This window comes from Apiospora aurea (assembly GCF_038362705.1).
Source record: "Apiospora aurea strain CBS 24483 chromosome Unknown utg000001l_segment0_segment0, whole genome shotgun sequence".
NCBI classification, from domain to species: domain Eukaryota; kingdom Fungi; phylum Ascomycota; class Sordariomycetes; order Amphisphaeriales; family Apiosporaceae; genus Apiospora; species Apiospora aurea.
The window spans coordinates 924,349-952,261 of NW_027117388.1; the positions used below are offsets into that span (position 1 = coordinate 924,349).

Below are 27,913 nucleotides of genomic sequence, written 5' to 3' on the forward strand. Positions count from 1 at the left end.
TCACCCAATAATTCACCATGGAGGTCCAAACCCCTCCCCTTAGGGACCTGCAGACCACGACCGACGACCACGAGAACAAGCTCCGTTTCATCAAGAACGTGTCCATCCCGCTCAATGCCTCCAAGCTGCCGGTCCGCGCCAACGTCTACCTCCCCCTAGCCGACGATGCGAGCGCCAAGTTCCCCGTGCTGTGCACGTACGGGCCCTACGGCAAAGACATCCCCTACGCCACCTTCTTCACCGGCTCCTTCAACGAGGTGAACCCGGAGCACCGCTCCCCCTACTCGGCCTGGGAGACGCCCGACCCCGTCTTCTGGACGTCGCGGGGCTACGCCGTCGTGCGCGCCGACGAGCGCGGCCTCGGCCAGAGCCCCGGCTTCCTCGACACCATGAGCAAGGGCACCTCCGAGTGCTTCTTCGACGTCGTCGAGTGGGCCGCCGACCAGCCCTGGTCCACGGGCAAGGTCGGCCTGCTCGGCATCTCGTACTACGCCGGCACGCAGTGGCGCGTCGCGGCGCGGCGGCCCAAGGGGCTGGCGGCCATTATCCCCTGGGAGGGCATGTCGGATTACTACCGCGACCGCTGCCAGCACGGCGGGATCCTGTCGGACAAGTTCATCGGGGTCTGGTGGAGCCGGCAGGTGCTCGTGAACCAGTACGGCAAGGCCGGGCGGTCGCAGCTGAAATTCCCACCCGACGGACCGGGCGCGCGGGGGCAGGAGGACACCATCGAGGGCGACCTGCCGGAGGAGGTGCTCGTCGCCAACCGCCAGGACCAGACGGTCGATAACGCCAAGCACAAGTACCGCGACGAGGAGTATTACGCCAGCAAAGAGTTCAAGCCCGAGGACATCGAGGTCCCGCTGCTGAGCGTGGCGAACTGGGGCGGCATCCTGCTGCACCTGCGCGGCAACGTCGAGGGCTACAACCATGCCGGCAGCAAATTCAAGTACCTCCGCTTCATCACGGGCCGCCACGACCTGCCCTTCTACTACAAAGAAGAAGCCGAGCTGCAGCAGAGCTTCCTCGACGCCTTCCTCAAGGGCGAGGACCGCGTCGGCTGGAGCGTACCCGGGAAAGTCCCGCCCGTCACCGTGACGCTGCGCAAGGGCAACGTCGGCTTCAACGACGCCGAGAAGGAGAAGGCGTATCCCAAGCGGCAGGAGGAGGCGTGGCCCATCCCCCGCACGCAGTACGCCAACTTCTACCTCACGGCTGACCAGGGGCTGGTCGCTAGCAAGCCCAGCAAGGTAGAATCGAAGAAGGTCTCTTACAAGACCCTGGGCGCGCTGGATAATCAGCAGGCGGTCCAGTTCACCACCCCGCCCTTCGAGCAGGAGACCGAGATTACCGGGCATGTCACGGCGCACCTCAACGTATCACTAACGCCCGAAGAAACGTCCGGCGAAAAGGACATCGACCTGTTCGTGACCCTGCGCCACCTCGACGCCGACTCCAAGGAGATCTTCTACACCGGCACCGCAGGCGACCCCGTGCCCCTGTGCAAGGGCTGGCTGCGCGTCAGCATGCGCAAAGTGCACGACGAGCACCCCAAGCACCGCCCCTACCTGCCCTACCGTGAGTACTTCTCGACCGACGTGCAGCCCGTCAAGCCGGACGAGGTGTATGGCGTCGATGTCGAGATCTGGCCCACCAACGTCGTCGTCGACAAGGGCAACCGGCTCGTCTTCGAGGTCGCAAGCGGCGATACGCAAGGGTCGGGCATTTTCCAGCATAATTCGCCTACGGATAGGTAAGTCCTTTTTCCCTCTTTCGATTGTTTCTATACGTCTTTGCGTTGTCGTATGTACTAACTAGCTGCTTCCCCTTTTGCTAAAATAGGCCCAACTCGAAATTCGCTGGTCAGAATCATATTCACTTTGGCGATGGTTTGGAGAACTACGTGACACTGCCTGTAATCCCGCAGAAATAGTAGGAGTTATCTTGGATAATCCCGTGTAGCCATATCATAAGTTGATCAAGATAGTAAACAATGTTTCTCGAATCCTCAAGATAATTTAAGTCAATGCCAAATATGAAGGCATCCCGCTCTGAGATTCGAAAGTGGCATTGTAGTCGGGCCCAATATGGGAAAATAGTTTAGACATGTGGGTGACGGTCTTCACGTTTGGCTGCCACGTTTCGAATGCATCTTCACGAGACACGCCCGACGTCGCTTTTTCCGGCCTTGAAACTTCGGTGTAAACGTCAGAAGCAGTCTGGCATGATGATGCATCCCGTCTACCCTGTAACGCCCGGTAGCATATCCCTCCGGGGGGCGGGGTTCATATCGGACTCAGAAACATTGCCGAATCGGCTCGGTTCCTTGTCATCATCGTTTTGTTGGCGGCATCACTCAAGAAGGTGATCTTTAGCTGCTTTTTCTTGAGTATCACACAGTACTACTCAGACAGCTCCAAGCGCAGACCGACGTCATGGCATACACGGAGCACTTCTCGATCGCAAACCTTCCTTTTGGAATCGCGAGCTGCAGTGCGTATCCCGAGAAGGCCGTAGTTACTCGACTCCACGACTTTGTCGTATTCCTGGCAGACCTGTCGCTAGAATGTTCATATGCTGTGAAGTCAACACTTACCAAGGTATTTGAACCCCCTAAACATGAGAGTCGGGTCTTTACTGATTTGACATAGCCAACTCTGAATGGCCTGGCAGCCGTCAGCAAGGCAGAGCTACATCAACTTCGAAGTAGCTTGAAGAAGGCCTTAGAGGATGATGCAGTGGTGACCAAGTCCGGCCACAAAGTGGACGACGTCTCGCTCCATCTGCCCATCTCCGTGGCAGGTTTCTTCGACTTTTCGTGCTCCAAGGATCATGTGCAGAATATGGAAGAGGCCATCTTCGGCAAGAAAGGAATGCCTCCCTCATTCTTGCACTACCCCGTCGGATACACCGGTACCTCTTCGTCAATAGTGGTCTCCGGCACACAGGTGCGAAGGCCACTCGGCGTTACCGCCGCAGATGGCTCGGTCAGTTTCGGGCCCACCAAGGCCATGGACTATGAGCTCGAGCTTGCTGCCATTGTAGGAAAGCCAACCAAGCTAGGAGACAGTGTCGCCCTGGAAGATGCGGATGACCACATCTTCGGGTTGGTTCTGCTTAATGACTGGAGTGGTAAGACTTGGACCGTTTCCTTAAGTAGACAACCATGATTCTTTTGTTGCTGACCTTGATGCGAAACAGCTCGAGATATTCAGGGTTTCGAGATGAAGCCTTTGGGGCCGATGAACGGAAAGAGCTTCTGCACGTCCATCTCCCCATGGGCAGTGACATTAGACGCCCTCGAACCGTTTGCGACAGCGGCACCGGCCAAGGACCTGCCGGTGAGCACCTTCTTGAGCGAGACCAAGCCAAAGCCAAGCTACGACATCAAGCTTGAAGCGGAGCTACTCAGGGATGAGAACCCTACGACGATATGCAAATCGAACGTGTCCTGGATGTACTGGACGTTCCGGGACCTGATCGCCCAGCACACAATCAACGGCTGCAATCTCAACACGGGCGACGTGCTGGCGACCGGTACTGTGTCCGGCGTCGGGGACGATGAGCATGGCTGTCTGGCTGAGATGACTAAGGGCGGCAAGGTGCAGGTAGAGCTGGCGGACGGGTCGCAAACAACTTATCTGCAGGATGGGGATGGTGTGAGGATTACAGCATACTGCGGTAACGGAGTAGGTTTCGGGGACTGCACGGGCTTCATTACGCCGGCACGGTCAGTGTAGATAGCAGCCATTGCCACATGTCAGGTAAAGAATCAGAATTGATGCTGTAGGTTTAAAGCAATGAGGTGCTTAATATCACGAATCTCAAAGTATAGAATAGAATACAAGTATATGTCTATGCGATAAAGCTATCTCGGCGGTTGGAGGTAGTCTTCAGCTTGTGAGCTGAGAAATGATGTAAGTGCAAATGATGCTGTAGTGACGGGGATTAGGATAAAGATGGGGTCGGACTTACAGGCGGGCTCTGCTATTGGCTTAGCGACCAACAGCTCCCAGTTACCCCAGCCTAGAGCTTGTAACTGCCACGTTCACACAATCAATTTCCTAGGCCCAGGATAGAGAGAGAGAGAGATAGCTCCAACAGCTAAAGAGTGACGAACAAGAATCCTCTCCGCACTCTTCAATCCCAATTGCCTCTTTTTCCCTCCTTCATCCCCCTTTCGCCCTTCACCACCGGTCACCTCGTCCATCATGGTTGCTCTCCAGTACTCGCTCCTCGCCGCATTGGCTCTTCGCGTCGTTTCGGTTTTCGCCCAAGGCGAATCTGTAAGTCTTCATCCTACTTTAGCACCGCCCGCCCAAGCGCCCAAGCTGCAAAGCTTGGTCGCATTGAGGTCGCGTGATGCCATTGTACCTATCTATACCCGAGACGCAAACGGCCAGCTGACATTTGACTCTCCTATAGCCTCTCGATGCCGGCGCCGGTAGCCCTCCCGCTGCCGAGCTCAAGGCCGATGTCGTCGCCACCTTCCCCGAGGCCGACATCTTTGGCGTCAAGCTCGTCAACGGCCGCCCGACCAAGGCCGTCGTGGACATCACCAACAACGAGCCCGAGCCCATCCAGGTCGCCTTCTTCGGCGGCGCCCTGTACACCCTGCAGGAGCTCCCCGAGGGCTCGCACCCCTCGGCCGGCATCCTGCGCAACCTGAGCTCCGTCCGCTACGAGGCCACCATCCCCGCCGGCGAGAAGCAGTCCCTCCCTTACTCCTTCGCCCTCGACATGAACCCCCCAGGACGTCCGTCTCAACCTCATGGCCGTCATCATGAACGACGCGAACCAGATCTTCCAGGTCCCCGTCGCCGACCAGACCGTCAGCATTGTCGAGGCCCCTACCAGCATCCTCGACCCTCAGATGTAAGATACCACCAGTCCTTATCCTACTACGTTGGTAGCAACAGGGCACATATACTAACCTGGATATTGCAGCATCTTCCTCTACATGTTCCTTACCGCCGCCTTCGCCGGTACCTGCTACTTCGTCTACAACACCTGGTTCGCCGCTTTCTTCCCCCAGACCAAGAAGCCCCGTGCCCCCAAGGCGGTTGCTGTCGTCGAGAAGGAGCCGCTCTCTGGTGGTGAGGGTTCTGCTAGCGGCACGGACAAGACCTACGACGAGAGCTGGATCCCCCTGGACCACATCAACCGCCCCACTGCCCGCCGCGTCAAGAGCGGTGCTAGCAAGAAGAAGTTGGCCGAGTAGAGCCGGCAATCATCTTCTCGAGCACACAAGCGGAAATAGCCGATTGGAAAGGGGCGTCGCCAACTAGACTTCTGTTGAGCGAGGGAAGGAGCCCCATGTTGGCAGGTTGGTTCCCTTGTCGAGTCGCCTCACCTCTATCATTAGAGAGGGTCGGCGGCAGGGTTGGGATAAACAAAAGCATGTATAAAAGGCCAGTCGCCTCATCATCAGGCGGCCGTAGCTGTATTTGTATAGCAAGAGTATTCTGGATGACTGGTATTATTACCTAAGAAGAGCCATGACTCCAAAAACCCAGACCCCACAGGAGAATGATGCCATGACTCGCCATGCGCTATGTACGACCGCCGGTGAAAGTCCTCAAAAATGCAAATACTGATGTGACTGAACGTAAATCGGCAATATCGGGAATAAGTAAGCAAAGTCCAACGTATTGGACATTTTCCCTTCCAAGTTCCTATTTCTACGAACACCCGTTACGCCATGGAATGCCAAGTGAGCACCTCGCCCGGTCCATCTGACTTGAGTGCGGCTTGGCCCAAGTGAGACAATCTAGTTTAAACTAAAAACAGAATGCTTGTTGCCAAGTATGAACAAGTAAATTTCTCAATAATTGTTGGTCCGCCCAAAGTCGTGCGGTGAAAATGGGTGCTGTTGATACGGCGTCTGCTGCACCGGAGGATTAGGAGGTGGATGAGGCGCTGGCTGACTTTGCTGGTGCGATTGCTCTTGCGCGGGGAGTTCGACGGGCGCCGACGGCGGCTGGTAGGTGTGAGATTCGCCCCCAAGCTCCGCCAGCAGCGGCTGGCCCTGCGAGTGGTGGTGCGGCGGCGGCGCCAGGCTATTCCGGTTGCTGGCGTCGCTCGCGTTCCAGTAGCCCGTCGACCCCCGGGGCTCACGGGCGACTTGTGCCAGCTGCCCGTCATCTGGCTGCTCGAGCCGCCCGTGTGCTGCATGGGGATCGAGCCGGCCACCGAACCGTCCCCGCCGCCGTAGGTGCTGCCGCCCATGTACGGGGACGGGGCGTGGGGGTTGCCGGGGGGTTGGTGGTATTCGCGGCCCCCGCCCATGACGGCCATGCCCGGGTCGCCGTTTCCGCCTTGTTGCTGCTTCCATAGCTGGCGGCGTCGGTAGCGCCTCCAGAGCAGGGCGCCTGCGAGGATCAGCACGCTGGCACCGACGCCGATGCCGACGCCGACGCCTACTTTCGCGGTCGAGGACCAGCTTCCTTTATCGGCGGTCGAACTTTCCGTCGGACTCGAGGTCGGGTCCGGATCTGATGAAGTCGTCGGGGTCGATCCGTCACTTTTCGTTTTCGATGACTTCGCCGTTGTGGCCGTCGCTGCCGCGGCCTTGGCTATGAAGGCGTCCTTGGAGACGGTCAGGGTCACGCCCGTGCCCGCGCAGTTAGACTGCAGCGTCGCGTATACGGCGTCCAGATCGCTGGGGCTGTCCTTGGCAACGCATGACGCCGTGTTGTAGATGAAGTTGCCCTTGTTGGTGCAAAGGCACTCGTTGAGGTCCTTGCCGGTGTTGCCGCTGCACTTGCTGCTATCGGCGGCCCGCGACAGGCAGTCCTGGGCTCCGGACGGGTACGACGAGAAGTCGTTGGCCAAGGCGGCGGCAGGGGCGGCGAAGTGGCCGATGAGCCATGTGAGGACGGTGAGTGTTTGGATGGCTGAGGGACAACCCGAGGAGATGGATCTGGTGGATGAGAGGGCCCTCATGGTTGGTGAGTTAAGTGTACGTATTATAGTCCCTTCCCTTCTTCTGATGAATATTCAGTCATACGAGAGGGACGTTACCACGCCTATGATGAACTGTCACCCAGAGTATCGAAGCGAGTGCGCGGGCGATTGAGCGAGCGAATGTGGAGGTAAGTATTAACGACGGCAAAGTCTCCAGCGGGGCAGAAGAGAGGAAACAGGCAGCAGACGAGAATAACAACAGCTCGAAACTCTCCGCCCGCCTGTGATTCATCATGCACCGAGAAACAGAGATAGCCAGTCTCCCCGGGGGGGCTGGGTCTCCCAATTTAGCCCTGCCCTTGGGTGCTTTGGGTGCTGCTGGACTACGCAACCCGCCGCCAGAATCCCAGTCCCCACGGACATTGCTTCATCCGTTGGCTTGAACTAAACCTCCCATGGCTCAAGTCCCCTGGCGCAGGCCGCGCTTCATTGGGGGGACCTGCTCCTTACAGACTTTACGCGAAACCCTCCTGGCTGGGGGGTTGTGGTTGGCTGGCTCGAGTGCTGGTTACTGGGCCTGATGAGCTTTTGGGCGGCCCTTAGCCAAACGAGCCGTCGTCCGGGATGGAGGACACTAGTGCTAAATAGAGCGACACCAAGATCGGCTGCCCCCCTTTGTTTCTTTTCGGTAAAGAAAGAAACAAGCAACTGCACAACGATGGATGGGCTGGCAGGGGTCGGTTTTCATCTGATGAAATTGCGGATATGGTAATACAACATGGAAAGTAATCTGCACATTGAATAGAAAGAAGCCGGCTACTGTGCTTTCCCTCTTTCCTTTCTCAGCCAAATCAGCCAGACCAAGTGTCAACGGTGCCAACAGTAAGCATCTAGTGCGCACTGCATGCCCAAGGCAGGCTAGGCAACTGCGACAAAGGCGGAGCCCATGATTTGATGATGATAGATTTACATTAAGTATACATACACCACCCCTCCCTCCCCCTAGCCACACCCTCCATTCCATCCTGCCCTGTCCTCGTCCACTTCTTTTACAGCCCTACTAGATCATACAGTCTAAAAATAGAATCCTTACCAAGATCCCGCTCCCATGTCCCGCACGTGAAGCTTCCTCGCTCGGTCACTCACTCACTCATCCACCCACTGTTGTTTACAGGACCCTCCCGCCAAATCGAAACGTGTCCGGTCTGGCGTCGGAAACGCTATACTGCCGGATACTCACGGAGGAGGAGCTATCATCCCCCAACGACAGCACGTACAGCAATCCATCGGGCGCGAGGGCGACGGCGGCCAAGGGCGCACCCGCGGGCTTGTTCTCGGTCACGGCGCCCATGCTCTCGTCGTCGTCGAAGGACGTCGCTAAGTTCCGGTGCGGTGGGATTTTGGACCGGTTTGCGTCCCATCGGCCCGTCGCCGGCAGGTAGCTCGCCGTCACGTTGCCGCCGTCCTCAGTATGCCGTAGGGTGAGGACCAGGCCTTGGGCGTTGACGGCTACGGGCGCTGCAGCGAGACCCGGAGAACGCTGCGCGTTGGGGACTTTGTCGAAGATGCCGACGGTGCCTGCGGTTTCCATCGAAGGTAATGCAATGGTCAGCCATCAGCTATGAGTGTATGCGTCGTCATGGAACCACGTCGTCGTGAAGTAAGGGGTAGAGAGCAGGACAGGGCAGGGTAGTGCAGGGTCAATTCTCTTACCTGGAATCCAGCCAAACTTCTCCTTTTCATTGAAAATGAACTCATCGATCCGCCCATCGCGGTGGTAATATAGGCGCGCCTCGCTCCGGCGCGTGGGGTCCATCTTGCCGGTGCTCTCATCCTTGCGCAGGGACGGATACATGGCCAGCCTTGTCGCCGCGTTCGCGCTGACGATTCGGGACCTGTTGGACCAGTTCCTCCCGTCCGCCCAGTAGAGCGAGCCCTCGGTGATTTGGAAGACGACCATGTTCTGGTTCAGGCAGCCCACGGGGCAGTAGTGCGCCAATGCCGTCAGATCAGTATTGGGCGCCGCAGAAAGCGCCACGGTTTCCCAAAGGTCGCCCGGGGTCCAGGTGCTCGTGGCGGTATCGTCCGAGGAGGTGGTACGTATGTCGCGAATATTGTTCCCGGTATCAAGGTAGTACAGATAAATCGCAGCATGGCCTCCTGCTGGGGCGGGAGCGACGACGGCTGCCAGCGGTGTGCCCTTCTTCGGGTTCAGCTTCACGGCGTCTCCGCCCGTGGCTGGCGGCGAGAGCCGGGACTCGATGTCGAGGTCCGTCCATGACTCTGAGCTGGCGTCCTTCTGGCTGAGCCAGAGCTTCCCGTTCCTCTGGTAGAAGACAGTCTTGCGCTGCTGGTTCGAGGAGTCGGTCCAGTTGACGGCGCTGAGCTGGGACGGTCCATTCTCGGACGGGAGTTTGGGGTCCCGGCGCACGACGGCAGCGGCGATGCCACCTACAACGGCGCCCAGTACTAATAAGATTATTGCTACGATGAGCGCCCAGAAGACTATAGGCGACAGGCCACATCTAGTTCGTTTTTGTCTTGACGGGGCTTTTGAATCATCTTCTGGGACGGCTTCTAAACTGCTTTGGCCATTGCTCCCGCTGCTATCGAGCCCGAGAGCTTGATTACCGTCATGCGAGATATTCGGGATCTTTTCGTTTGGCGCTGGGACAACCGTCTTATCTTGAGAGTCTGGATATGAGACCTCGAGCGTGCTGTACGGAGTTTGGTCACTGCGTATTGTCTCGCCCGGCATAGTTGGTAGAAATGTTTTTGTAAATCATTGACTACGGCCTGGCGAGGTGGTATCGGGGTTTACGTGTGGCATGAACATATATGGGGGACTGGAAGGAGTGATGGTTCGTTGTGTGGCAAGAACATGGAATATGTCCTTGGAAGAGTGTGACACGACACTTCGTAAATGCAGTGCTCCCCTTCTTAAGCGTAGTAACGCATCAATCGGTACGACTCCATGGAGGTGAGGTGCGACGTTGACTATCAGGACACGCGGCCCCCGTTCCCATGTTGATGACATACACAGCCAAATACCCACAAGGCCTTCGGCCACTCTCAGCCTTATGGCTGGCATGCTGACTGGCGACGGTGGGGTTGGAGATGTGGTATTTCGAGGAGTCAGCGCTCAGACGCGTGGTTGCCAAGGCGGCTTTGCAGATCCGTAGGGCTAACGACCAACCTTGACATAGGCATTTTGGGCTCGTGATTGGTCGGGCCCCTTAGACTCATCGTACGAGCACAACCTGCCCCAGGAACTATTGCGAAAGAGATACTCTCTTCATGGGGTAGCCCCCACGGCATTCGAAGCTCGCTTCACGGCCAATCTTCTCTTTTTCTAGATGCTAACGTTATGTGAGCATGCCCCATCAAGGCGCATGGAAAAGTGGGAAGAAATGCCAGGTCCTTATCCGCAAGAGGACTCTGCTGGTAGTTTAGAGGCAGCAATAGCACATGTTCACATCGCTCTGCACGGAAGTCTGAAAGATGTACAGAGGTGGCTTTCTGTCTTGCCGAGATGTTCATTTGACCAGTATCTAGTAGCTTGGGTTTGATCAGAGTAGATATGTTATGTACTTGCCGTCTATACTCGCATCTGGCAGATAGTATTGGATGTTGGACTCGTACATTAAATAGACATACGTACGTATGCAGCCCTTATTCTTACTCCAACTTCCTAGTACGAACTTTATGTCGGTGTACAGGTACAGTTGCCAGTATTGACCCCCCATGCCCCCTGAACCTCCGGGTCCGGGGCCGCTATTCAAAGACTCGCCGACGAAGACCACCAGCACAGCCGCAAAAGTCGCTGTTGACGCGAAGATCTGGTCCCTCTTCGCGTTGGTCAGCACGCCGACGCATACCGCGAACAGGATCGTCCACGCGCCCACCATCCCTAGCAGCGCGTACGGGTTCTGAACGAAGTATAGCGACACGATGGAGCCGAACAGAACCACGGCTGAGAGCACCGCGCTCAGCACTGTGGTGGCCTTGTCTACTGCCCTCTGATATAACCGCCGAGGTGCCGTGTCTCTGATGTTTCTGTTTCTAGTATTAAAAGAAAGAATCGAGAAGAAAGGGGACCCGGATTCCACAGTCCAAGAGTGATACTTACTTCAAACAGCCATCCGCAATGATTCAGTACGAATTTCGATAACCGATCCTAGTTCGCCAGCACCTTCAATGCGACGAGATCATCGACGTCGTCGAAGCGTTGCGCACTGCGCCCCCATAGTTGAGGCCGCAGTTGCATCTGCCCTAGGCTGTCTTGACCGCCCATGAACCTACTCCTCATACCCCTTACGGTGGTAGGCGCCGGCTTCGCCCAATTCAGGAGGAGCTGGTGTCTAGCCAGCGCTTCGTCTGCAGAGTATGTTAATTTGTGTGATGGCAAAAAAAAGGGTTACATCGCTATTGGGTAGGTACGTGGTCAGAACGAACATACGGTACTTCTCCAGCTTCTCCCTGATCAACAGAGAAAGCTGCATCCTCTGATGGACTCGGGAGTGAAGAGGGTCGCCATTTTGGTCCTTTTCTCCCGCTAGCTTCTCGAAGGTTGCCCATTTGCTGTAACTCTCGCCAATATCATAGTCGTGTTTGGCCCGGTCTTCTTCGTCGTACTGGTCTTGCAATAGCTCTAGCTCCGCAATCTCTGCTTCCATGAGCAGGAGGTTGCGCGATGATAGCCGGTCAAACCGCCGGTATATGGTGCCCGTCCGGTCCGGGTCTTTCGTGATGGTGTCAGCAAACCTCGGGAAGCCATTGATTGGCTCGGGCTTCTGATATGAGATATTTCCATTCATCTTGTAATTTTACAGAGTTCTTGAGGAAGACGACGTGCACTCTTAACCATACAGTTGGTCCCGTGCTGGAGGCCGTTATTCAGGCTCCGTTGCAGCTACAGCCCCTCGTGATCTAGACAGGGCCCCCGACGAAGCATGGTAAGTTATATCAGCCCGCATAAGCTTAAAGAGGACGACGACGCCCGGAACAAGCTCAGCCACACGAATATGTATGCCTTGGCGCTCTGTAACCAATGAACATCGGGACATAGCCTGCCACGTCACCACCGGCTATGCAGAAGTGCACAACAATTACATTGGCCAACCCGTACATGTATTCGGAGGCCTGTAGTCGGAGCATACCGTCGTGCCCTGCTGGCTGTAGCCACTATCTCTGCTTTCTAGTGCCAACATACTTGACATTGGGTAGGGTTCATCTGCGAGATACTCTCTGACGCCGCGCTGCGCCGGCATTTCCCTACCTTCTCTCTGCATCATCCTTTTCCTCCATGGGGTATAAACTTTTTGTATCGGACAACCGACACCCCCTTACAGGCTCCTGTTTTAATCCAACGTCCGACGAACACTAGTATTGCACGGGAAAACAACAAGCTCTGAGCAGAGACGGATATTGAACTGTTCGTATCTCCCATCACCATCGATCATGGCGACAAGGCTGGAGTCCCACCGCAGCCGCGATGAGAGAAGAGACCGGAAAAGCCGTGTTTGATCAAAGCCTTCAGCTTAAAATATTTAAAATCGACATCGCACAAATATCAAAAATACGTTCGTGGATCGTATGCACACAGCGGACACAGCGCCAGATTCACAAGTCTTTGGAAGCTTTATCTGTTCAAGAAGTGGATTACAAACCCGACTTGCCCCCTAGTAAAAGGCCATACGAGGAATCAGACGAGGAAGCAGATGACGATATGGAATACGTCAGTGGAATGCCGGGAGATATAGGCTATATTCAGCATGAGGTACCTGAGCGCACAACTGTCGCTGATAGGTATCGCTCCCCTGATGAGCGTCTCCCGGTCATACAGGATGCAGTGCCCGCTTCAAAGGCTCCCGTGGCTAGATCAAAGTACACAAACAAGGACGGCAACAAGACCATCACTCTGCCATACCACCCTTCTCTGACAACGGCGTCGGCTTCGGAAGACGGTGCTCCTATAGATACGAGTGTTTCTCCAGCTCTCGACACCAACTCTAGTGTGAACGGCTTTGAAGATGACTTCACCCGACTTGCCGATAACGACAACGGCGATAGCGATAGTGGTGAAGATGACTTTCGTCACCCCAACCGTATCACAGGCAGGAAGCCTGATAGGGAGCAGTGGAAGCAGATCTGGAATGTGCTTTTCCCCGGTGAACCGGTGCCGCGTGAGCCTTCTTACTCCGCCACACTAGAGCGAACCAGGTGGCACCGAGCCCAAGTACCACCCGTCAACGTCAAGAATGTACGGAGAGCCCTGGCCATTTCCATCAATAACCATGAAGAAAAAGCCTGCCCTGACTCTGGATCCTCCGAAAACATCATGCGTGAAGATTGGGCATGCGACCACAAGCTCAAGATCCGGCGGACTCCACGCGACCGGAGAAGAGTCTTTGAACTTGGTAATGGGAGGTCGGTCAGGGCTGTGGGGAGGGTATACGTAAATGTTGAGATTACGCGAGCCGCCCCGTCGTCGCTGCGACCGAGGAAGAGGAAGGTGTGGTTTTACGTTTTCGAGCAATGTCCTGTGCCTATCATCTTGGGCATGCCTTTTCTCGAGAGCGAAGCCATATTCACGAGGAATGAGCATCTCTTAGAGGCATGCCCCAAGGCCTACAGTGACATCGACTCACTTCTCTGGATTGGATCGCCGCGCAACCAAATTCGATGCTCGCTCAATGGCCGGCAAGCAGTGGCGACGGCCGACACGGGATCAGACATCAACCTCATGTCGCTCCAGTACGCCAAGAAGAATGGGCACTGGATTGACGACAGACCGGAGGTGAGGCGTCGTCTGCAGTTTGGCCGAGACAATGGGGCAAGTATACGTTAACAGCTTCAGCCTTGACTGGAGGAGTCCGCCAACCACGATGGAACTCGAGGAGGACGATGGCATACTTGACGAAAAGTCACAGGGCGGTGCCATGGACGACACCAATAAGGTCTATGTGTGGCAGCAGGTCATCTTTCACGTGCTGCCCGACTTACCCTGCGACATCATTCTGGGGCGCCCGTTGCTCGAGGCCACTGACGCCTTCAGTCAGCAGGAGATGCATCTCTCTTCATCTGACCATAAATGCCGGCGCAGGAAATACACATCTTGTCTCAATATCGTCATTGACCTGGGATGGATAAGACGACGCAGGAATTCTTCCAAGGGGAAAACGAGAGCACAGCCTCTCTCGGGCACCGGCGCCCAGGTTACACCAAGTAAATGGTTCCATGATGATGAAAGGCACGCCCACTGGTATCGGCTGTCCCAGATGGAAGACGAGATTCAATCCTTGACGGGCATAGCCAAGCAGAAGAAAGTGGACGCATTGAGAAGGCTAAAGGAGCGATGGGAGATGCAGCATAGGGGTTGTTGTTTTTGCGTGTAGTACGTACAGCAGGTGTCTTTCTAATATATACCCATGAAATGGTCTAAACTAGCACATACGACCATATCCTGCTGAATACTAGGGATCCCGTCCGCTCTCCCATATATAAGCAGCAGAGAGCCGAATTAGTACTAGGGTCGGTGACGACCTGGGAATCCTCGGTGTTGTATGTTTTTGTTTTTTGCCTTGCAGACATTTTGTCATCTTTTTGGGTGGGCGTCGTAGTAGCACTCGTTTGCTTTTGGATCACGATGTTAGTGAGTGGCCAGCGCCCGCACAGCTTGTGCTTTTGCTGTGGTGGGGCAAACAGCTCGATCTGGAGCCAATCCAATTGAGGGCTATCTGAGCGTTCAATGATTGGCCCTCGCCCGGGATTGCGCTACGAAAATATTTCTTAGCTACGGGCGAGCTTCACGGCAATCTCGAGGAGCGGCGTAGGAAAGCAGCTATTCTGTCTCCTTTCCATTTCCCCATTCCCAACGACCTTTGACCCCATTCACCACCGACTCCCCTCCGTCTTTTCCAGCCGTCCATCTCAATCCTCTTGGTCTCGGGTGCCATTGGTCCTGCCGTCTTTCAATATGTCGGCCGCTTTCCGAACCCTCGCGCCCTTCCTGCGCGCATCCCGTCTTTCTCTCAGAACCGGCAGCACTGCCAACCCTCTGCAGTCCATAAAGTCCCAGAATGTCTCGGCCGCCCTCAACATCTACCGCTCCTACGCCGTCTACGAGCGAACCAAGCCTCACGTGAACATTGGTACCATTGGCCACGTCGATCATGGAAAGACCACCCTCTCCGCCGCCATCACCAAGCGACAGGCCGAGAAGGGCATGGCCAGCTTCCTCGAGTATGGCTCCATTGACAAGGCTCCCGAGGAGCGAAAGCGTGGTATCACCATCTCTACTGCCCACATCGAGTACTCCACCGACAACCGCCACTACTCCCACGTCGACTGCCCTGGTCACGCCGATTACATCAAGAACATGATTACTGGTGCCGCCAACATGGACGGTGCCATCATTGTCGTTGCCGCCTCCGATGGACAGATGCCCCAGACCCGAGAGCACTTGCTGCTCGCCCGCCAGGTCGGTGTCCAGAAGATCGTCGTCTTCGTCAACAAGGTCGATGCCATTGACGACCCCGAGATGTTGGAGCTCGTCGAGATGGAGATGCGTGAGCTGCTGAGCCACTACGGCTTCGAGGGTGACGAGACCCCCGTCATCATGGGTTCCGCCCTGATGGCCATGGAGGGCAAGCGCCCCGAGATTGGTGTGGAAAAGATCGATCAGCTTCTCGAGGCCGTCGACTCGTGGATCCCCACGCCCGAGCGTGACATGGACAAGCCTTTCTTGATGTCTGTCGAGGATGTCTTCTCCATTGCTGGTCGTGGAACCGTCGCCTCGGGCCGTGTCGAGCGTGGTCTCCTGAAGAAGGACTCCGAAGTCGAGCTTGTCGGCAAGGGTGGTGAGATCATCAAGACCAAGGTTACCGATATCGAGACCTTCAAGAAGTCCTGCGACGAGTCCCGCGCTGGTGACAACTCCGGTCTTCTCCTCCGTGGTATCCGCCGCGAGGATGTCCGCCGTGGTATGGTCATTGTCAAGCCTGGCACCGTCAAGGCCCACACCAAGTTCATGATCTCCCTCTACGTTCTGACCAAGGACGAGGGTGGCCGCCACACTGGTTTCCACGAGAACTACCGCCCCCAGATGTTCCTGCGTACCGCCGATGAGTCCTGCGCTCTCTTCCTCCCCGACGACTGCGAGGACAAGAGCCGCATGATCATGCCCGGTGACAACGTCGAGATGGTTGCCCACCTGCACAACCCCATTGCCATTGAGGCTGGTCAGCGTGTCAACGTCCGTGAGGGTGGCCGCACCGTCGCCACTGGTATCATTACCCGCATTATCCAGTAAACCACAAAAGATCTACTGGTGTCACGAATTTACCTATACCTAATCTGTACGAGGGATGAAGCGAGCGAACTCGAGTGGGCTTGCTATGACGGCGGGCATGGGGGGGGCAAGGAGTTTATTGAGATGACGTGTATATGGACATGACATGTATAGATGTACAACGCCCACCGCTGATTTTGAGATGAAACTCTCGTGTACATTTTTGGCTTCAAGAAGCTTAGACATCATGTCATCTCCCCTCTGTTCTTGTCTACGACGTTTCTCTTGTACTTGTTAGTCTGCAACGAGGAAAGGCTGACAAGGAACCATACAACAAAAATGAAACAAATCCCAATAAATCCAAACCACAAAATGTGTCTCTCGTGTCCTGGAAGGTGCAACAATGTTGGCTGACATCGGCAGGCCTAGCCGTAGTCTATTCATTCCATCATGCTTTTGTGAACGTTGATAGGTGGTACTTTGTGCACAGCCAGTCTCGGCAACGGCCTTCGGCGAGGGATAGGGTCCGCCAATCTCGCGTGTGTTACACCCAGCAACGTTACGCCTTTACCGAATGTTTGAATCATCATGGCCACTATACCAAGACGCGGTGACAGTCGAATGTCCGCAAGTGTTCTCTTTTGTATACGTAGGCCGTCAGTTATTCGACATGTCCTCACTTGCCCCTTTTCCCCTTTGGATCATTCGGGGGGCAGTATGGGCTGCGATGTCTTTTTCTTCACTATTACTAACCTGATGCCCCTAACTCATATTCCTCTTTCTTCTCCGTCGTTAGTCGAGGGCTTTCCTGTTCAGTAGAAGAGGAAGTGGAGCGACGACGAATTCCTTAGAGCCTCGACATCTTGCACAGCAACTGTGCTCTCTCGGTCCATGGCACCCCTACAGACAAGAAATCGAATTGAGGATGCCGATAGGGCGGGTTTGACACCTCCGGTAGACTCCGAGAGCCTCGTACCTAGGCGCGAGTTGATCGATTATGGGAAGCTGTCGGGATTCACGTCAATATGTGAGGAGTAAGTGTTGGAACTTCCTGTATGAAAGATATTATGTCTCTTCCTCGAAGGATTTCTCCCTTTCCTTTCGGGTATAGTGGACTATCATCTCCCAAGAAATAGGAGAAGAAATTGCCATCAGCTGACAGCCTAGCAACCAGATATAAGGCATTAGGTGAGGACTTTTGCGCCTGGTCAGACCGTCCCAATCAGCTGCAAGTCGGAGGGTCGCCCATTGCTATCGACGCCGAGTTCCTCGAGCCGTTGTGTCCGGAGTGGCGGCCAGTACACATCCTGCTCGTGCTGGCGGTCGTGCTCTGCTTCCTTCTGGGGGTTGTGCAGTCCTCTTCTTTGCCGTTGAAGAAACATCTATTGAAAGGATGTCTAGGCTGTTGCCGGAGAAGAAAGCCCCGGGTTGCTACGTTTTTGGTTAACAAGGCGAAAGGGGGCTTTCAGGGGTTGACAGCAAAATTGGAAGGGATGACACCAGGCACAGGGCAGTTCACAGGGTCTTGAGATGATGAAGGCTGGGCTCAGGTGGTTCTTACGTATATGCCTTTGAGAGAGAGAGATGGGTTATGACTGGATGTGTTTTTGGCGGCATGCTCATCCATGTACATCAGCTTGATCTTGTTGGTTATTTATCGATCAACGCCAGGAAGTCATCGCTGAAAGCAGTTTCAACGAAAGGTTCCCAAGAACGGCAATGAACCAAGTATCTCTAATCACTGCTTACACTCGACCATCTTGTTCGACCCTGTTGGTGTATTACTACCTAATGTACTTACCTACGAATTACAGGTGCGAATAGAGTTGGGGCAAACATAGGTTTAGGGGAAGGAATCATGCATTTTGTTATACTTGAGGAGATGAGGAAATAACAAAACTGCGTCAAGCCAACAACAAACCCGACAAGTACTTACTCGGGTAACAACTGAACTTTGTACTGAATATTTGGCTCTACCCAAGCCCCTAGTAACTTGGGCTTGTATTCGAATTGCTCGCGGGCGGGCTCGGGACCTCGAAGTTAGAACACCATCCTAAACATCGTCGTCTTCTGCTTCTTATTGTCCTCCCACAACAACCGGAAATATTTGATCGCTTGCCAACATGGGCTTCCGCGCCGAATACAAGTGCGGTACATGCCCGGAGTCCTTCAATAACTATTGGGACCGGGACAACCATGTCGACTCAACCGAGCATGAGCGGCCCGACTTCGAGTGCGATACATGCTCCCGCACCTTCGAGTCCGAGGTGGCGCGAGTCAACCGCATGATCGATTTTGACCACTGCAGGTTCGACCGCGATTGGTGTGGGATGACCTGGCCGACTAGGAAAATGGTGATCGAGCACCAACACGGGGACCACTACTGGTGTGCGGAGTGCAACATCGAGTTCATGAACCACAACAAGTTGATGCAGGTCAGTCACCAGCGATCCTCTCCCCAACTGATACCCAAGATGACGATCTGACATGAAACAAAATCCACCAATATAGCATCTGAACTCCCCGAGACACCAGGGCCAGAACGTCAAGTGTCCATTCTGCAAGAGCCCCTGGGCCACGGCCGGGGATATTACCCACCACCTCGAGACCGGGTCCTGCCTGGTGGCTGACAGGGTGAACCGCGACACGATGTACAAACACATGCGGCGCAAGGACACGGACGGTATCATCACCAAGAAACTGATCGAATACGATGGGTCAAACGAGTCCGAGGCCAACGAGCAGTCGTGTAAGCCTCCTGGCTACACATACGAGGCCACCGGGGGGTCGTATAACCCCCATCAACACAGATACAAGTGTCCTCTCTGTCACCGGCTCTTCTACTCGCTAGACTTGCTGAATAATCACCTACACTCTTCAACTCGTAAGTGCATGTCCGCCTTCTTGCTGCTGTATATGGTTAGCCGGGGAACAAATAGCTGCAGTATAGGCGTGAATAGATATTTGATTAATTCCATGGACGTCGGCTACAGATCATCAAGCCCTATATCATTGTCCAAATCTCGGCGGTTGCGGGGAGGAGTTCATGTCGCTCGTGGACTTCATCGACCATCTCGAGAGCGGACCTTGTAGCTTCGCCCGCATCGGGAACGTGCAACGTATAATCCTGAGCATTACGGATGGAAAAGGCTGATCACGTCCTAAGGCTTATATGTATGTCTTCGTCAAGGGGATAGTGTATTATATCTTCATGGCATATGTACATAAAGAGGCGTGGTAGCTGCTCCCGTTTACTCAAATATAGTTAGGGGTCGATACTGCGGAACTGAGCCGGGGTTTGGAAGAATGAAATGGGGCTTAGACGCTTCGGAAATAGTAGAAGAGCGGGAGATACGTGCTGTCAATCGGCTCCTACCCAGCATTGGGACGGCATTATAAGGGGGCAGCCACACAATCCCAAGCAAGCACTTTTAAACACATGGGTGGTAACTCGGAAGTCGAATGGAGAGTTCAGTCACCACATAGATCGGTCCATGGCCAGTATCACAACTGTGACGAGAGTCGAGAATTTTTGGGGTTAACATCCTTGTCAATCTCTCAGGGAGGAACGATAACGAAGCCTGAGCAAGATGCCTCCTGCCTCGGCCGACACTTAGTCTTTCACATGTGCCATTCCCACCAAGCGCGACTCGAGACTCGAGAGAAAATCGTATGATGGCAGGTTGTCATCAAAAATCCATATGCATTGTCGTGGTGTACTAGCTTTGACTCTAACGCAGCCTGGCTATTCCTTTCCACGAAGCCCAACCCCTCTATTGTGTGAGGTGAATGCAGCAGGGGAAACCGTAGAGCCCTTTTTATTCCCCTTGCGAGATCAAAAAACCGACCAACTCCATATCCGCGAACGTTGTTCGTATCGTAGATGACTAGATGCAAGAGATATGATGGAATGGGACGAGTAAAGACATGTTGGTCTTCGTTGGTTGTTTAACGGTGCTGTCCAGGATGTTAGATTCCGACATGTTCTTCCCTCGTACGCCACCAGGGGACAATGCGCGGTGGTGTCTCGCGGCTCGAGTGGGTTAATTCGTACCTTGACGAAGCCAATGTCGGCAGCCTTCTCACGGAAGCACTGACGGCAGATGTTGAGGCCGTACTTGCGGATCAGACCAGCCTTGTGGGTGCAGACACGGCTATAGTGAAGAAGGATATGTTAGTATAGTGTTCCCTTCGTGACCATGACTCCATTCCCTCATCGTCCAGTCCGTTCTCGAATTTTTGACATAAATCACCCTCCTCCTCGACTAGCAGGAAACGTACCAGGCACGGGCGCCCTTGCCGTAGGTGCGGGGACGAGAGTTCCAGACGGTTTCGTGAGACATGATGGCGGTTTGTTGATGATGCAGCTGGTCACGTAGACTGAGCTTGCTCTGGGCGGATTGGTACGGTTGCGGGTTGGCGAGGTGTCTGGCGTTGGGCGGCGGTCGTCGATTGTAGATCGGAGTGGAAAGTCGAAATGTTCGCGCAAATGGCCTTTTTTTGCAAAATTGGGTTGTGGGAAGCCACCAAGCCAAGTGTCTGGGTCAGTGCTTCTGCGGGAAGGGGGCTGATTGCAGGTGGTGGGGCTTGCCCAGCTTGTGGCTAGAGTCGAGATGGCAGATACGTTCCTCTGGCGGTGCAATATTCCAATCCGACGGACCTTATCTTATCAGTGGCATTCATGATCCATCCCCAACCCCCCGGTCTCGTTTGGTTGAATGGACTTGCTTGATTGCGAGCATTCAATTGGAGCAACGCCACCCTGAGAGCGTTACTACGGGCCGGTCGTCATCCATTGAGAGCTTTGGAGCTTGGGCCCGGCAAGTTGACAGCTTGCCTCCGGAGGGTCTGCCATCATTCCAGGTCATTTCTCAGCATTTGTAACAGAGCCGGCTCTTTTCTATATATCTCCTGACAGAACCCCGCGCCTTGTGAGACGTGGTTTTTTTTTCATCTTGATCGCGATCTTCTAGACCGAATTCTTTTTACACAGCAATTCATAGGCTTTTTTGTGACTCTTCCATCAAAATGGTCCTCCTCAAGAGCCTTGTGCTCTCTGGCCTCGCTGCCGCCGTGGCAGCCAAGTCCGCTGTCCTTGACCTCATTCCCGACAACTTCGACAAGGTCGTGCTGAAGTCGGGCAAGCCCACACTGGTCGAGTTCTTCGCCCCGTGGTGCGGCCACTGCAAGAACCTCGCTCCCGTCTACGAAGAGCTGGCTGGTGTCTTTGCCGCCTCCAAGGGTGTTCAGATCGCCAAGGTCGACGCCGATGCCGAGAAGTCCCTTGGCAAGCGATTTGGTGTCCAGGGTTTCCCAACTCTCAAGTTCTTTGATGGAAAGAGCGACAAGCCCGAGGACTACAATGGCGGACGTGATCTGGACAGCTTGACCAAGTTCATCACCGACAAGACCGGCGTCAAGGCCAAGAGAAAGCTGGAGATGCCCAGCCAGGTCCACATGTTGACGGATGCCACTTTCAAGGAGACCGTTGGCAGCGACAAGAACGTCCTTGTTGCCTTCACTGCCCCCTGGTGCGGTCGTACGTGCAACCCTATTTCCTGCTTCCCTTGCTGGCCTGTATGCTAACTGTGTTGATAGACTGCAAGAGCTTGGCTCCTACCTGGGAGACACTTGCTGAGGACTTCATCCTCGAGACCAACGTTGTCGTTGCTAAGGTTGATGCCGAGGCTGAGAACAGCAAGGCTACCGCTTCCGAGTATGGTGTTACCTCGTACCCGACTATCAAGTACTTCCCCGCCGGCTCCAAGGATGGCGAGGCCTACAACGGTGGCCGAACCGAGGCCGATCTCGTCGCTTTCCTCAACGAGAAGACCGGCACCCACCGTGTCGTTGGCGGCGGCCTTGATGCCACTGCTGGTACCATTGGTCTCATGAACGAAATCGCCATGAAGTTCGCCGCTGGCGGTGCTGCGCTGGCCGACGCGACCGAGGAGGCCAAGAAGGCCGCCGCTGGCCTCTCCAAGGATGCTCAGTACAAGTACGCCGAGTACTACGTCCGCGTCTTTGACAAGCTGTCCAAGAGCGACACCTATGTCGCCAAGGAGCTTGCCCGCCTGGATGGTATCCTCAAGAAGGGAGGTCTCGCCCCCGCTAAGGCGGATGAGCTCCAGAGCAAGACCAACGTCCTGCGCCAGTTCCTCAAGGATGTGGCCGAGAAGGTCACTGGTGAGAAGGACGAGTTGTAAACAAGGGTTGAAATATTTCTGAAGTGACCAGACCCTTCTGACGATACGATGATGACGAGAAATGCATTAGGCATGATGCCTATTCTTGACACATAGCCAACACAATAAAATCATATACAGATTTATCGCATTCTAACCGCACACAAAGCAACCGTCCGTGATCTAAACTCCCCAACGCCCCAATGGTCGCCCGCCTCCCTGTAGTGTATGCCGTTAATCCAGGTCCGTCCGTTGTATTGGGTGTAGTGTGTGGTTCACGGTTTTGATGACGAGGCCGAATCGCTGGCTTGGTTGGCTTTTAAAGCGGATTCGAGGTTATCTAATCGTCGCGACATTTCGTCCACTATAATGACACGCATCAGAATCCATAATTGCAGCGTTCGTGTGGTTGGACAGGTGGGGGAGCGCCTACTCTTTGCGAATATCTCGCTGGAGACACCGGCGAACTTGTTGGAGAGGGAATTGAGCAGCTCCTCGACTACTACAGTCAATTCGTCGGAAGGCTGTACAGTCGCTTTCGTAAGTATATGACTCCTAAATTGCGTAGTTGTGCAAGTCGTGACGTACGGTTCCCTCTTTGTTGGGGCTGCTTGCGGCGCTGGTGTTGTTGGTCTCTGGCTTCTTGTTGGACGACATCTTTGCGCAATCGCACGGCGGGCGATCTTGGACGGAGTAAACGAGTGTAGAGGTTTGTCCTTCGTCTTCAATTGTACAGTGTTTGCTTGCTTCGTAGGCGGTCGCGTGTCGTTGTCGTGGGTGGTGTGCTGAGGTGCCGGGGCTACATTGATAGGAGGAGTGTACGATTGATTGAACAACCAAGACGCGAACGGATGCTGTATCCCGTAATGCGCCTGCTGCTTGCTCTTAAAACCCCTGTTGCGCTCAGTGTTAGCCGCTGTCGAGACCCCTGAAGATTGGGGTGGGTCGAGGGCTGTTCCTAGGTAGCTCGGACAAGTGCACCGACGAGCCGCTGACTTCACTGACTGGGCTGCAGCTAATACCTAGGCATCATTAATAAACTTCAGCGTACACCACGCGACCCAACCACTCTATACTTATCGTTGAGGGTGCGTCCCTACATAACTAAATCTCAAGAGGTATTGGATTATTGTCTACCAGGACGGGCCGCTGCTGCTACGACTACACACACCGATCCTATCTGACTCGGGGGTACCGTACCACCTATTACTTCTTTGTTTCGAGGAGCTACGATGCCCACTATCCGGTGATCCTCCTACTTCCCCCTCCCTCCGTGTGGCCATGCCTCCTCCGCAAGACAATGCCCGCGTTGTCTTCCTCATCATCCTCCTCTTCTGGGTCGCCACGAGCCCCGACAACGGCCCCGGCTTCGTCGCCGCCCCCTCCCTGACCCGCGCCCGTCTCGCGCGCCAGCGCCATGCGCACGGCGTCCTGAACTCGACGGACTGGGGCGCCTTTGCCCCCACCTTCACCTCGACGACCCGCCGCCGCCGCCGCCCGATCCCGAGAACGAAAACAGCAACATCACGATCCCCGCCGGGTACCTCAACCTGACGGGGTTCCGCAAGGAGGACGGGCTGGCGTGGGACGACCTGGGCCGGTTCAAGGGCCGCTGCGAGGACTGGAGCCGCAACGCCGTCGGCGACCCGGAGTCCCAGTCGCCCGTGTGGCAGAATGTCTCGGGCGTGGTCAAGGGGCACTGGGTCCGGCGGAACGCCTCGGTGTACCGGGAGCATGGGAGCTACAACCTGACGGCCATGACGCCGGGCATCGACTGGGTGGGCCGGCAGGCCGACTGGCTCCGCAACGCTACGGGAAGCGAGGGGACGATGATGCTGCGGATCGAAGACGAGGAGGATGCGGGCACCGAGCCTGAAAAGCCGCGTCATACAGGACTGCTGCCAGACGAGGTGGTTGCGCGCGAGGTCTCGGCCACGGTCACGATAGACGATGATGAAGGCACGGGCGCTAGCTTCGACATGCGACTGCATGGTGTGCACTGGCCCCGGCAAGGAGCACTGCTCCTAACGACTACAAGCGAGAAATTTGCGGGTATATTTGGCTTACCGCACCTGACGACCCGGGAGGAATTCTACGAATCTAGCAAGTCTCTGCTGAACAGGACTTTGGACGAAGTGCTGCAAAGGAAAGAAAAGCGCACGTTCGCCGACCCCACGAACCCCTGGGCTGCTAGCATCGACTCACCAGGGGAAGGCTGGACCCCAGCACCGCACTGTGAATATGTAGTATACATACAAATTCACCCGCCAGACAAGGATATACTACTGGTCGAACCCACGCTTGCCGATCCGGAGAATGTGGCAAAGGCGATCGCGGATCTGGAATATGAGCTTCGTTTCCCCCGGGGAGCTCCCCAGCAGCGTCACCCCAAGCTTCAGATGTCCGCCGTCGTCTATTCTCCCGACTGCGCCTTCTTTATCGAGACAAGGGGCCCTCCGGAGTTCACGCCGGCAGAGGGGCTGCACCTTATCGGATGGAAGCAGGAGTTCTGGCTACATAGCGTGAGCACGTGGCTATTGGGCTTCGCTTTGGTAATCTTTTGCCAGGTACAGCTGCTCAAGATGCAGATCAAAGAAACATCGACACCATCCACCTTGGGTCGTGTTAGTTTCTACACCGCCAGCATAATGCTGTTGGCGGACGGCATCACCTTTCTTGGGTCCTCAGCTTGGAGTTTATCGGCATCGACCACCATGCTGCCATCATTGGTCGTCACGGTTGCTTCATTCCTAGCTATGATAGTGTCTGTCGCTTTCCTTGTTGAGATATTCAAAGTTCAAGAACCCGAATGGAGGAGACAGGAAAGAGAGAGACAGCGCACATCTACCGCGAATACACCGAGACCCCCTGAAACGCCTGTGAACACATCTACAACTACACCACCAAATGCGAATACAGAGGCTATCTCGAATACTATTTTATCCACTGCCGCTCGGCGCGCAAACCCTAGGCCGCCATCACCACCTATTATCATCCCATCCGATCAGGACATTGATGCCGAGATAGAGGAGGTCACGAATGGCACGACGGCAGCCGGGTTACCTACTCCTGCAACAGCTGCTAACCCAACTCCCGCACCGCCAGCAGGTCCGACAGTGAGCACCATTTTTGGCCGGTTCATCCTGATTGGTATCAGCATTCTATTCCTGTCACTTGCTGCGATCACCTGGCGGCCGCATATCCGCACAACCTACTTCAACCTCCTCGCCTTCACCTACCTGTCTCTCTGGGTGCCCCAGATCTACCGCAACATCTACCGCAACTGCCGCCGCGCCTTCTCGTGGCGCTTCGTCGTGGGCCAGAGCGTGCTGCGGCTGCTGCCCATCTCCTACTTCTACACGGCCCAGGACAACTTCGCGTTCGCGGAGCCCGACTGGACCGCCTTCACCGTCCTTGCCGGCTGGCTCTGGATCCAGATCTGGGTCCTCGTGGCGCAGAATGTGCTGGGCCCCCGCTTCGGGCTGCCCAAGAATTGGATGCCCGAGGCCTGGGAGTATCACCCCATCCTTCGCGAGGACAACGTCGAGAGTGGCGGGTTGCCCATTGGGCTTGTTTCGGTGTCGGCGCCCGGGAGTCCCTCGCTGGAGCGGAGGAAGAGCAATGGCGGAGATGGAAGCAGCGGCAGCGGCGCTGGTGGAAAGCATACGACGAAGATACATGTCATTGACTGCGCCATCTGTCGCGAGGTCCTCGAGGTACCCGTCGTCAAGGCGGGCGAGGCGGATCCTGCCGCTGTTGGAGGCGTGGCGGGCGTCTTCGCCAGGAGGGTCTACATGGTGACGCCGTGCCGGCACATCTTCCACTCGGAATGTCTCGAGGGCTGGATGCGCTTCCGGCTGCAGTGTCCCATCTGTCGCGAGGAACTGCCGCCGTTGTAGATAAGATAGAGGGATGTCAAAATTCGGGGATACATGGATGGCCCTCGTTTATATAAATAACGTTATGACTTTACTTAGCTAGCGAAAATGGAATTTGAAATGAATCGTACACAATACGTGTTGGGCCTTGAAAAGGAAATTGCATGTTGGCTTGGTGATCTCGGCGGTACGCTCCTTGTAGAAACCACAAGACAGGACTTCTTGCCGTTTGAGTTTGGGCAAGTGCGCACCATGGCATTTCGTCTGATTTTCAGCACGCTGTAGATATCACGTTGATCATGGGCGCAGGAATTGTTGCCTTGTCTAGGCCATAAAAGTAGCATACAAATATCTAGCAGATTTTTTCGTGAAATGACTTGATACGCGATGGGCTATGTAAAGGCTCCAGGCCTTGCAACAGCAAACCAAAATTTTACTGGGCAGCACGCACTCGCAAAATTCTACTTGCGATGGATACACTAGCAGATATCCATCGATTGTCAGATTTTCGAGGTTTCCAGACTCGGATGACATCGGCGGCAACAGGATCAGTATGGCAGCGAGCAGGCAGGCACGACGTCGTGCATGACAATCACAAGTGAATCGAGGCATCACGGAGACCAGCATGGACTTCTTCTTCGCGGCCGAGGGCGAACCACGGCGAGCAATGAAAAAAAGAGAAAAAGAAAACGCCTGTCAGACGTCCACCACCACCCACCCCGGCCGCGCGCCCGAAGGCAGACCGCAGCAAATCGGGGTTGAGATCATCAAATACTCTCTATACAGCCGCTTCGTGAGAAGACGACCGCCATCCTTGCGGACAGTGCGAAAGTGGGAGCAGCCGTAAATGGCCACCTTTTGAGAAAAAGGCTTCACTCTTGAGTGGCAGGGATTGGTCTCATCAACCAGGGTCGGATCTGTAGCTGTTTTGGAGAAAACAGAGATTGGGACAAAAACTATAGAAATGATTCTTTAGAGTATTGTCGACATGAAGAGAAAAAGAGAAAAGAAAATCGAAAGGAAGGGAGAGAGGGAAGCCTTTTATAGAGTGAGAGATGGCCTGTGTGGGGCCCAGAGGTGCTGGGGATCAGCCAATCCCATCCATTCAATTCTTTGGTGGGGACGTTGGCCCTCAAGGTGCCCAAACTTCAAAGCTGCGCTGAGCAAAATTGAATTTTTACTGCAGGTAGCCGCTATCAAGTAAAAACTCAGGCAGGAACCAGTAACCAACCAGGGTTAGGCACTTGCTTGAACACGGCACTTGCCTTACTTACACCTCCCCTTTACGTGGCGCTTCACGTTGTGCCTGGAATATCTCAAGATTGATTTGGTAGTTGTGGCTGATCTGACTGATTCTATGTAACTTACTTGCCACTTGGTGTGTGAACCTACAGCGCTTTTTTTTTTTTTTTTTTTTTTTTTTTTTTTTTTTTTTGGCCTCCAAAGCTGCAAACGACCTCAACCAGCCAAACCTGACATCGGTGTCTCTCTGCCTTCCTCGTCCTCCTGGATGCTCACTAACACAGGAAGCATGTTGTCAAATCAGCTCCAAGCCACCATTCAATAGTGCTCACCTCAGGTGCAGAATCTTCTCGCCTGCTCCATAACTGTGGCAGGCTCAACCCAGCAGCCATGTGTTGGGTTCTGGTGCA

The 27,913-nt window shown here is 54.9% G+C and overlaps 15 protein-coding genes across 15 annotated transcripts; 10 read left to right on the top strand and 5 right to left on the bottom strand.

The window, feature by feature from the left end:
- Window positions 1–17: 17 nt before the first annotated feature.
- Window positions 18–1,933, top strand: PG986_000305 (X-Pro dipeptidyl-peptidase; the record flags this gene model as incomplete). The annotated part of the gene is made up of 2 exons (XM_066836527.1): window positions 18–1,753; window positions 1,843–1,933. The coding sequence occupies 2 exons, from the start codon at window positions 18–20 to the stop codon at window positions 1,931–1,933; spliced, it is 1,827 nt and encodes a 608-aa protein (XP_066705420.1).
- A 502-nt stretch (window positions 1,934–2,435) lies between these two features.
- PG986_000306 (fumarylacetoacetate hydrolase) lies at window positions 2,436–3,740 on the top strand (the record flags this gene model as incomplete). The annotated part of the gene is made up of 3 exons (XM_066836528.1): window positions 2,436–2,600; window positions 2,652–3,132; window positions 3,202–3,740. 3 exons carry the CDS (start codon window positions 2,436–2,438, stop codon window positions 3,738–3,740), a joined length of 1,185 nt encoding a protein of 394 aa, XP_066705421.1.
- A 471-nt stretch (window positions 3,741–4,211) lies between these two features.
- Window positions 4,212–5,221, top strand: PG986_000307 (signal sequence receptor alpha chain protein; the record flags this gene model as incomplete). Its single annotated transcript, XM_066836529.1, has 4 exons — window positions 4,212–4,286; window positions 4,426–4,674; window positions 4,754–4,875; window positions 4,948–5,221. 4 exons carry the CDS (start codon window positions 4,212–4,214, stop codon window positions 5,219–5,221), a joined length of 720 nt encoding a protein of 239 aa, XP_066705422.1.
- A 679-nt stretch (window positions 5,222–5,900) lies between these two features.
- PG986_000308 (uncharacterized protein) lies at window positions 5,901–6,945 on the bottom strand (the record flags this gene model as incomplete). The annotated part of the gene is made up of 2 exons (XM_066836530.1): window positions 5,901–6,059; window positions 6,118–6,945. 2 exons carry the CDS (start codon window positions 6,943–6,945, stop codon window positions 5,901–5,903), a joined length of 987 nt encoding a protein of 328 aa, XP_066705423.1.
- Window positions 6,946–7,908: 963 nt separating this feature from the next.
- PG986_000309 (uncharacterized protein) lies at window positions 7,909–9,664 on the bottom strand (the record flags this gene model as incomplete). The annotated part of the gene is made up of 3 exons (XM_066836531.1): window positions 7,909–7,963; window positions 8,184–8,484; window positions 8,620–9,664. The coding sequence occupies 3 exons, from the start codon at window positions 9,662–9,664 to the stop codon at window positions 7,909–7,911; spliced, it is 1,401 nt and encodes a 466-aa protein (XP_066705424.1).
- A 986-nt stretch (window positions 9,665–10,650) lies between these two features.
- On the top strand, window positions 10,651–10,839 carry PG986_000310 (uncharacterized protein; the record flags this gene model as incomplete). The annotated part of the gene is made up of 1 exon (XM_066836532.1): window positions 10,651–10,839. The coding sequence occupies one exon, from the start codon at window positions 10,651–10,653 to the stop codon at window positions 10,837–10,839; it is 189 nt and encodes a 62-aa protein (XP_066705425.1).
- Window positions 10,840–11,083: 244 nt separating this feature from the next.
- Window positions 11,084–11,723, bottom strand: PG986_000311 (uncharacterized protein; the record flags this gene model as incomplete). The annotated part of the gene is made up of 2 exons (XM_066836533.1): window positions 11,084–11,283; window positions 11,366–11,723. The coding sequence occupies 2 exons, from the start codon at window positions 11,721–11,723 to the stop codon at window positions 11,084–11,086; spliced, it is 558 nt and encodes a 185-aa protein (XP_066705426.1).
- Window positions 11,724–12,634: 911 nt separating this feature from the next.
- Window positions 12,635–13,756, top strand: PG986_000312 (uncharacterized protein; the record flags this gene model as incomplete). The annotated part of the gene is made up of 1 exon (XM_066836534.1): window positions 12,635–13,756. One exon carries the CDS (start codon window positions 12,635–12,637, stop codon window positions 13,754–13,756), a length of 1,122 nt encoding a protein of 373 aa, XP_066705427.1.
- Window positions 13,757–13,793: 37 nt separating this feature from the next.
- PG986_000313 (uncharacterized protein) lies at window positions 13,794–14,303 on the top strand (the record flags this gene model as incomplete). Its single annotated transcript, XM_066836535.1, has 1 exon — window positions 13,794–14,303. One exon carries the CDS (start codon window positions 13,794–13,796, stop codon window positions 14,301–14,303), a length of 510 nt encoding a protein of 169 aa, XP_066705428.1.
- Window positions 14,304–14,884: 581 nt separating this feature from the next.
- PG986_000314 (Elongation factor Tu) lies at window positions 14,885–16,219 on the top strand (the record flags this gene model as incomplete). Its single annotated transcript, XM_066836536.1, has 1 exon — window positions 14,885–16,219. The coding sequence occupies one exon, from the start codon at window positions 14,885–14,887 to the stop codon at window positions 16,217–16,219; it is 1,335 nt and encodes a 444-aa protein (XP_066705429.1).
- A 2,102-nt stretch (window positions 16,220–18,321) lies between these two features.
- PG986_000315 (zinc finger protein) lies at window positions 18,322–19,352 on the top strand (the record flags this gene model as incomplete). Its single annotated transcript, XM_066836537.1, has 3 exons — window positions 18,322–18,633; window positions 18,710–19,082; window positions 19,192–19,352. The coding sequence occupies 3 exons, from the start codon at window positions 18,322–18,324 to the stop codon at window positions 19,350–19,352; spliced, it is 846 nt and encodes a 281-aa protein (XP_066705430.1).
- Window positions 19,353–20,057: 705 nt separating this feature from the next.
- On the bottom strand, window positions 20,058–20,607 carry PG986_000316 (40S ribosomal protein uS14). The gene is made up of 3 exons (XM_066836538.1): window positions 20,480–20,607; window positions 20,253–20,352; window positions 20,058–20,155 (listed from the first exon to the last, which is right to left on the bottom strand). Exons 1-3 carry the CDS (start codon window positions 20,539–20,541, stop codon window positions 20,147–20,149), a joined length of 171 nt encoding a protein of 56 aa, XP_066705431.1. The 5' UTR covers window positions 20,542–20,607; the 3' UTR covers window positions 20,058–20,146.
- Window positions 20,608–21,226: 619 nt separating this feature from the next.
- On the top strand, window positions 21,227–22,404 carry PG986_000317 (Protein disulfide-isomerase erp38; the record flags this gene model as incomplete). The annotated part of the gene is made up of 2 exons (XM_066836539.1): window positions 21,227–21,737; window positions 21,797–22,404. 2 exons carry the CDS (start codon window positions 21,227–21,229, stop codon window positions 22,402–22,404), a joined length of 1,119 nt encoding a protein of 372 aa, XP_066705432.1.
- Window positions 22,405–22,658: 254 nt separating this feature from the next.
- On the bottom strand, window positions 22,659–23,040 carry PG986_000318 (uncharacterized protein; the record flags this gene model as incomplete). Its single annotated transcript, XM_066836540.1, has 3 exons — window positions 22,659–22,747; window positions 22,817–22,907; window positions 22,972–23,040. The coding sequence occupies 3 exons, from the start codon at window positions 23,038–23,040 to the stop codon at window positions 22,659–22,661; spliced, it is 249 nt and encodes an 82-aa protein (XP_066705433.1).
- A 624-nt stretch (window positions 23,041–23,664) lies between these two features.
- PG986_000319 (transmembrane GTPase fzo1) lies at window positions 23,665–26,282 on the top strand (the record flags this gene model as incomplete). The annotated part of the gene is made up of 2 exons (XM_066836541.1): window positions 23,665–23,811; window positions 23,892–26,282. 2 exons carry the CDS (start codon window positions 23,665–23,667, stop codon window positions 26,280–26,282), a joined length of 2,538 nt encoding a protein of 845 aa, XP_066705434.1.
- Window positions 26,283–27,913: the final 1,631 nt, after the last annotated feature.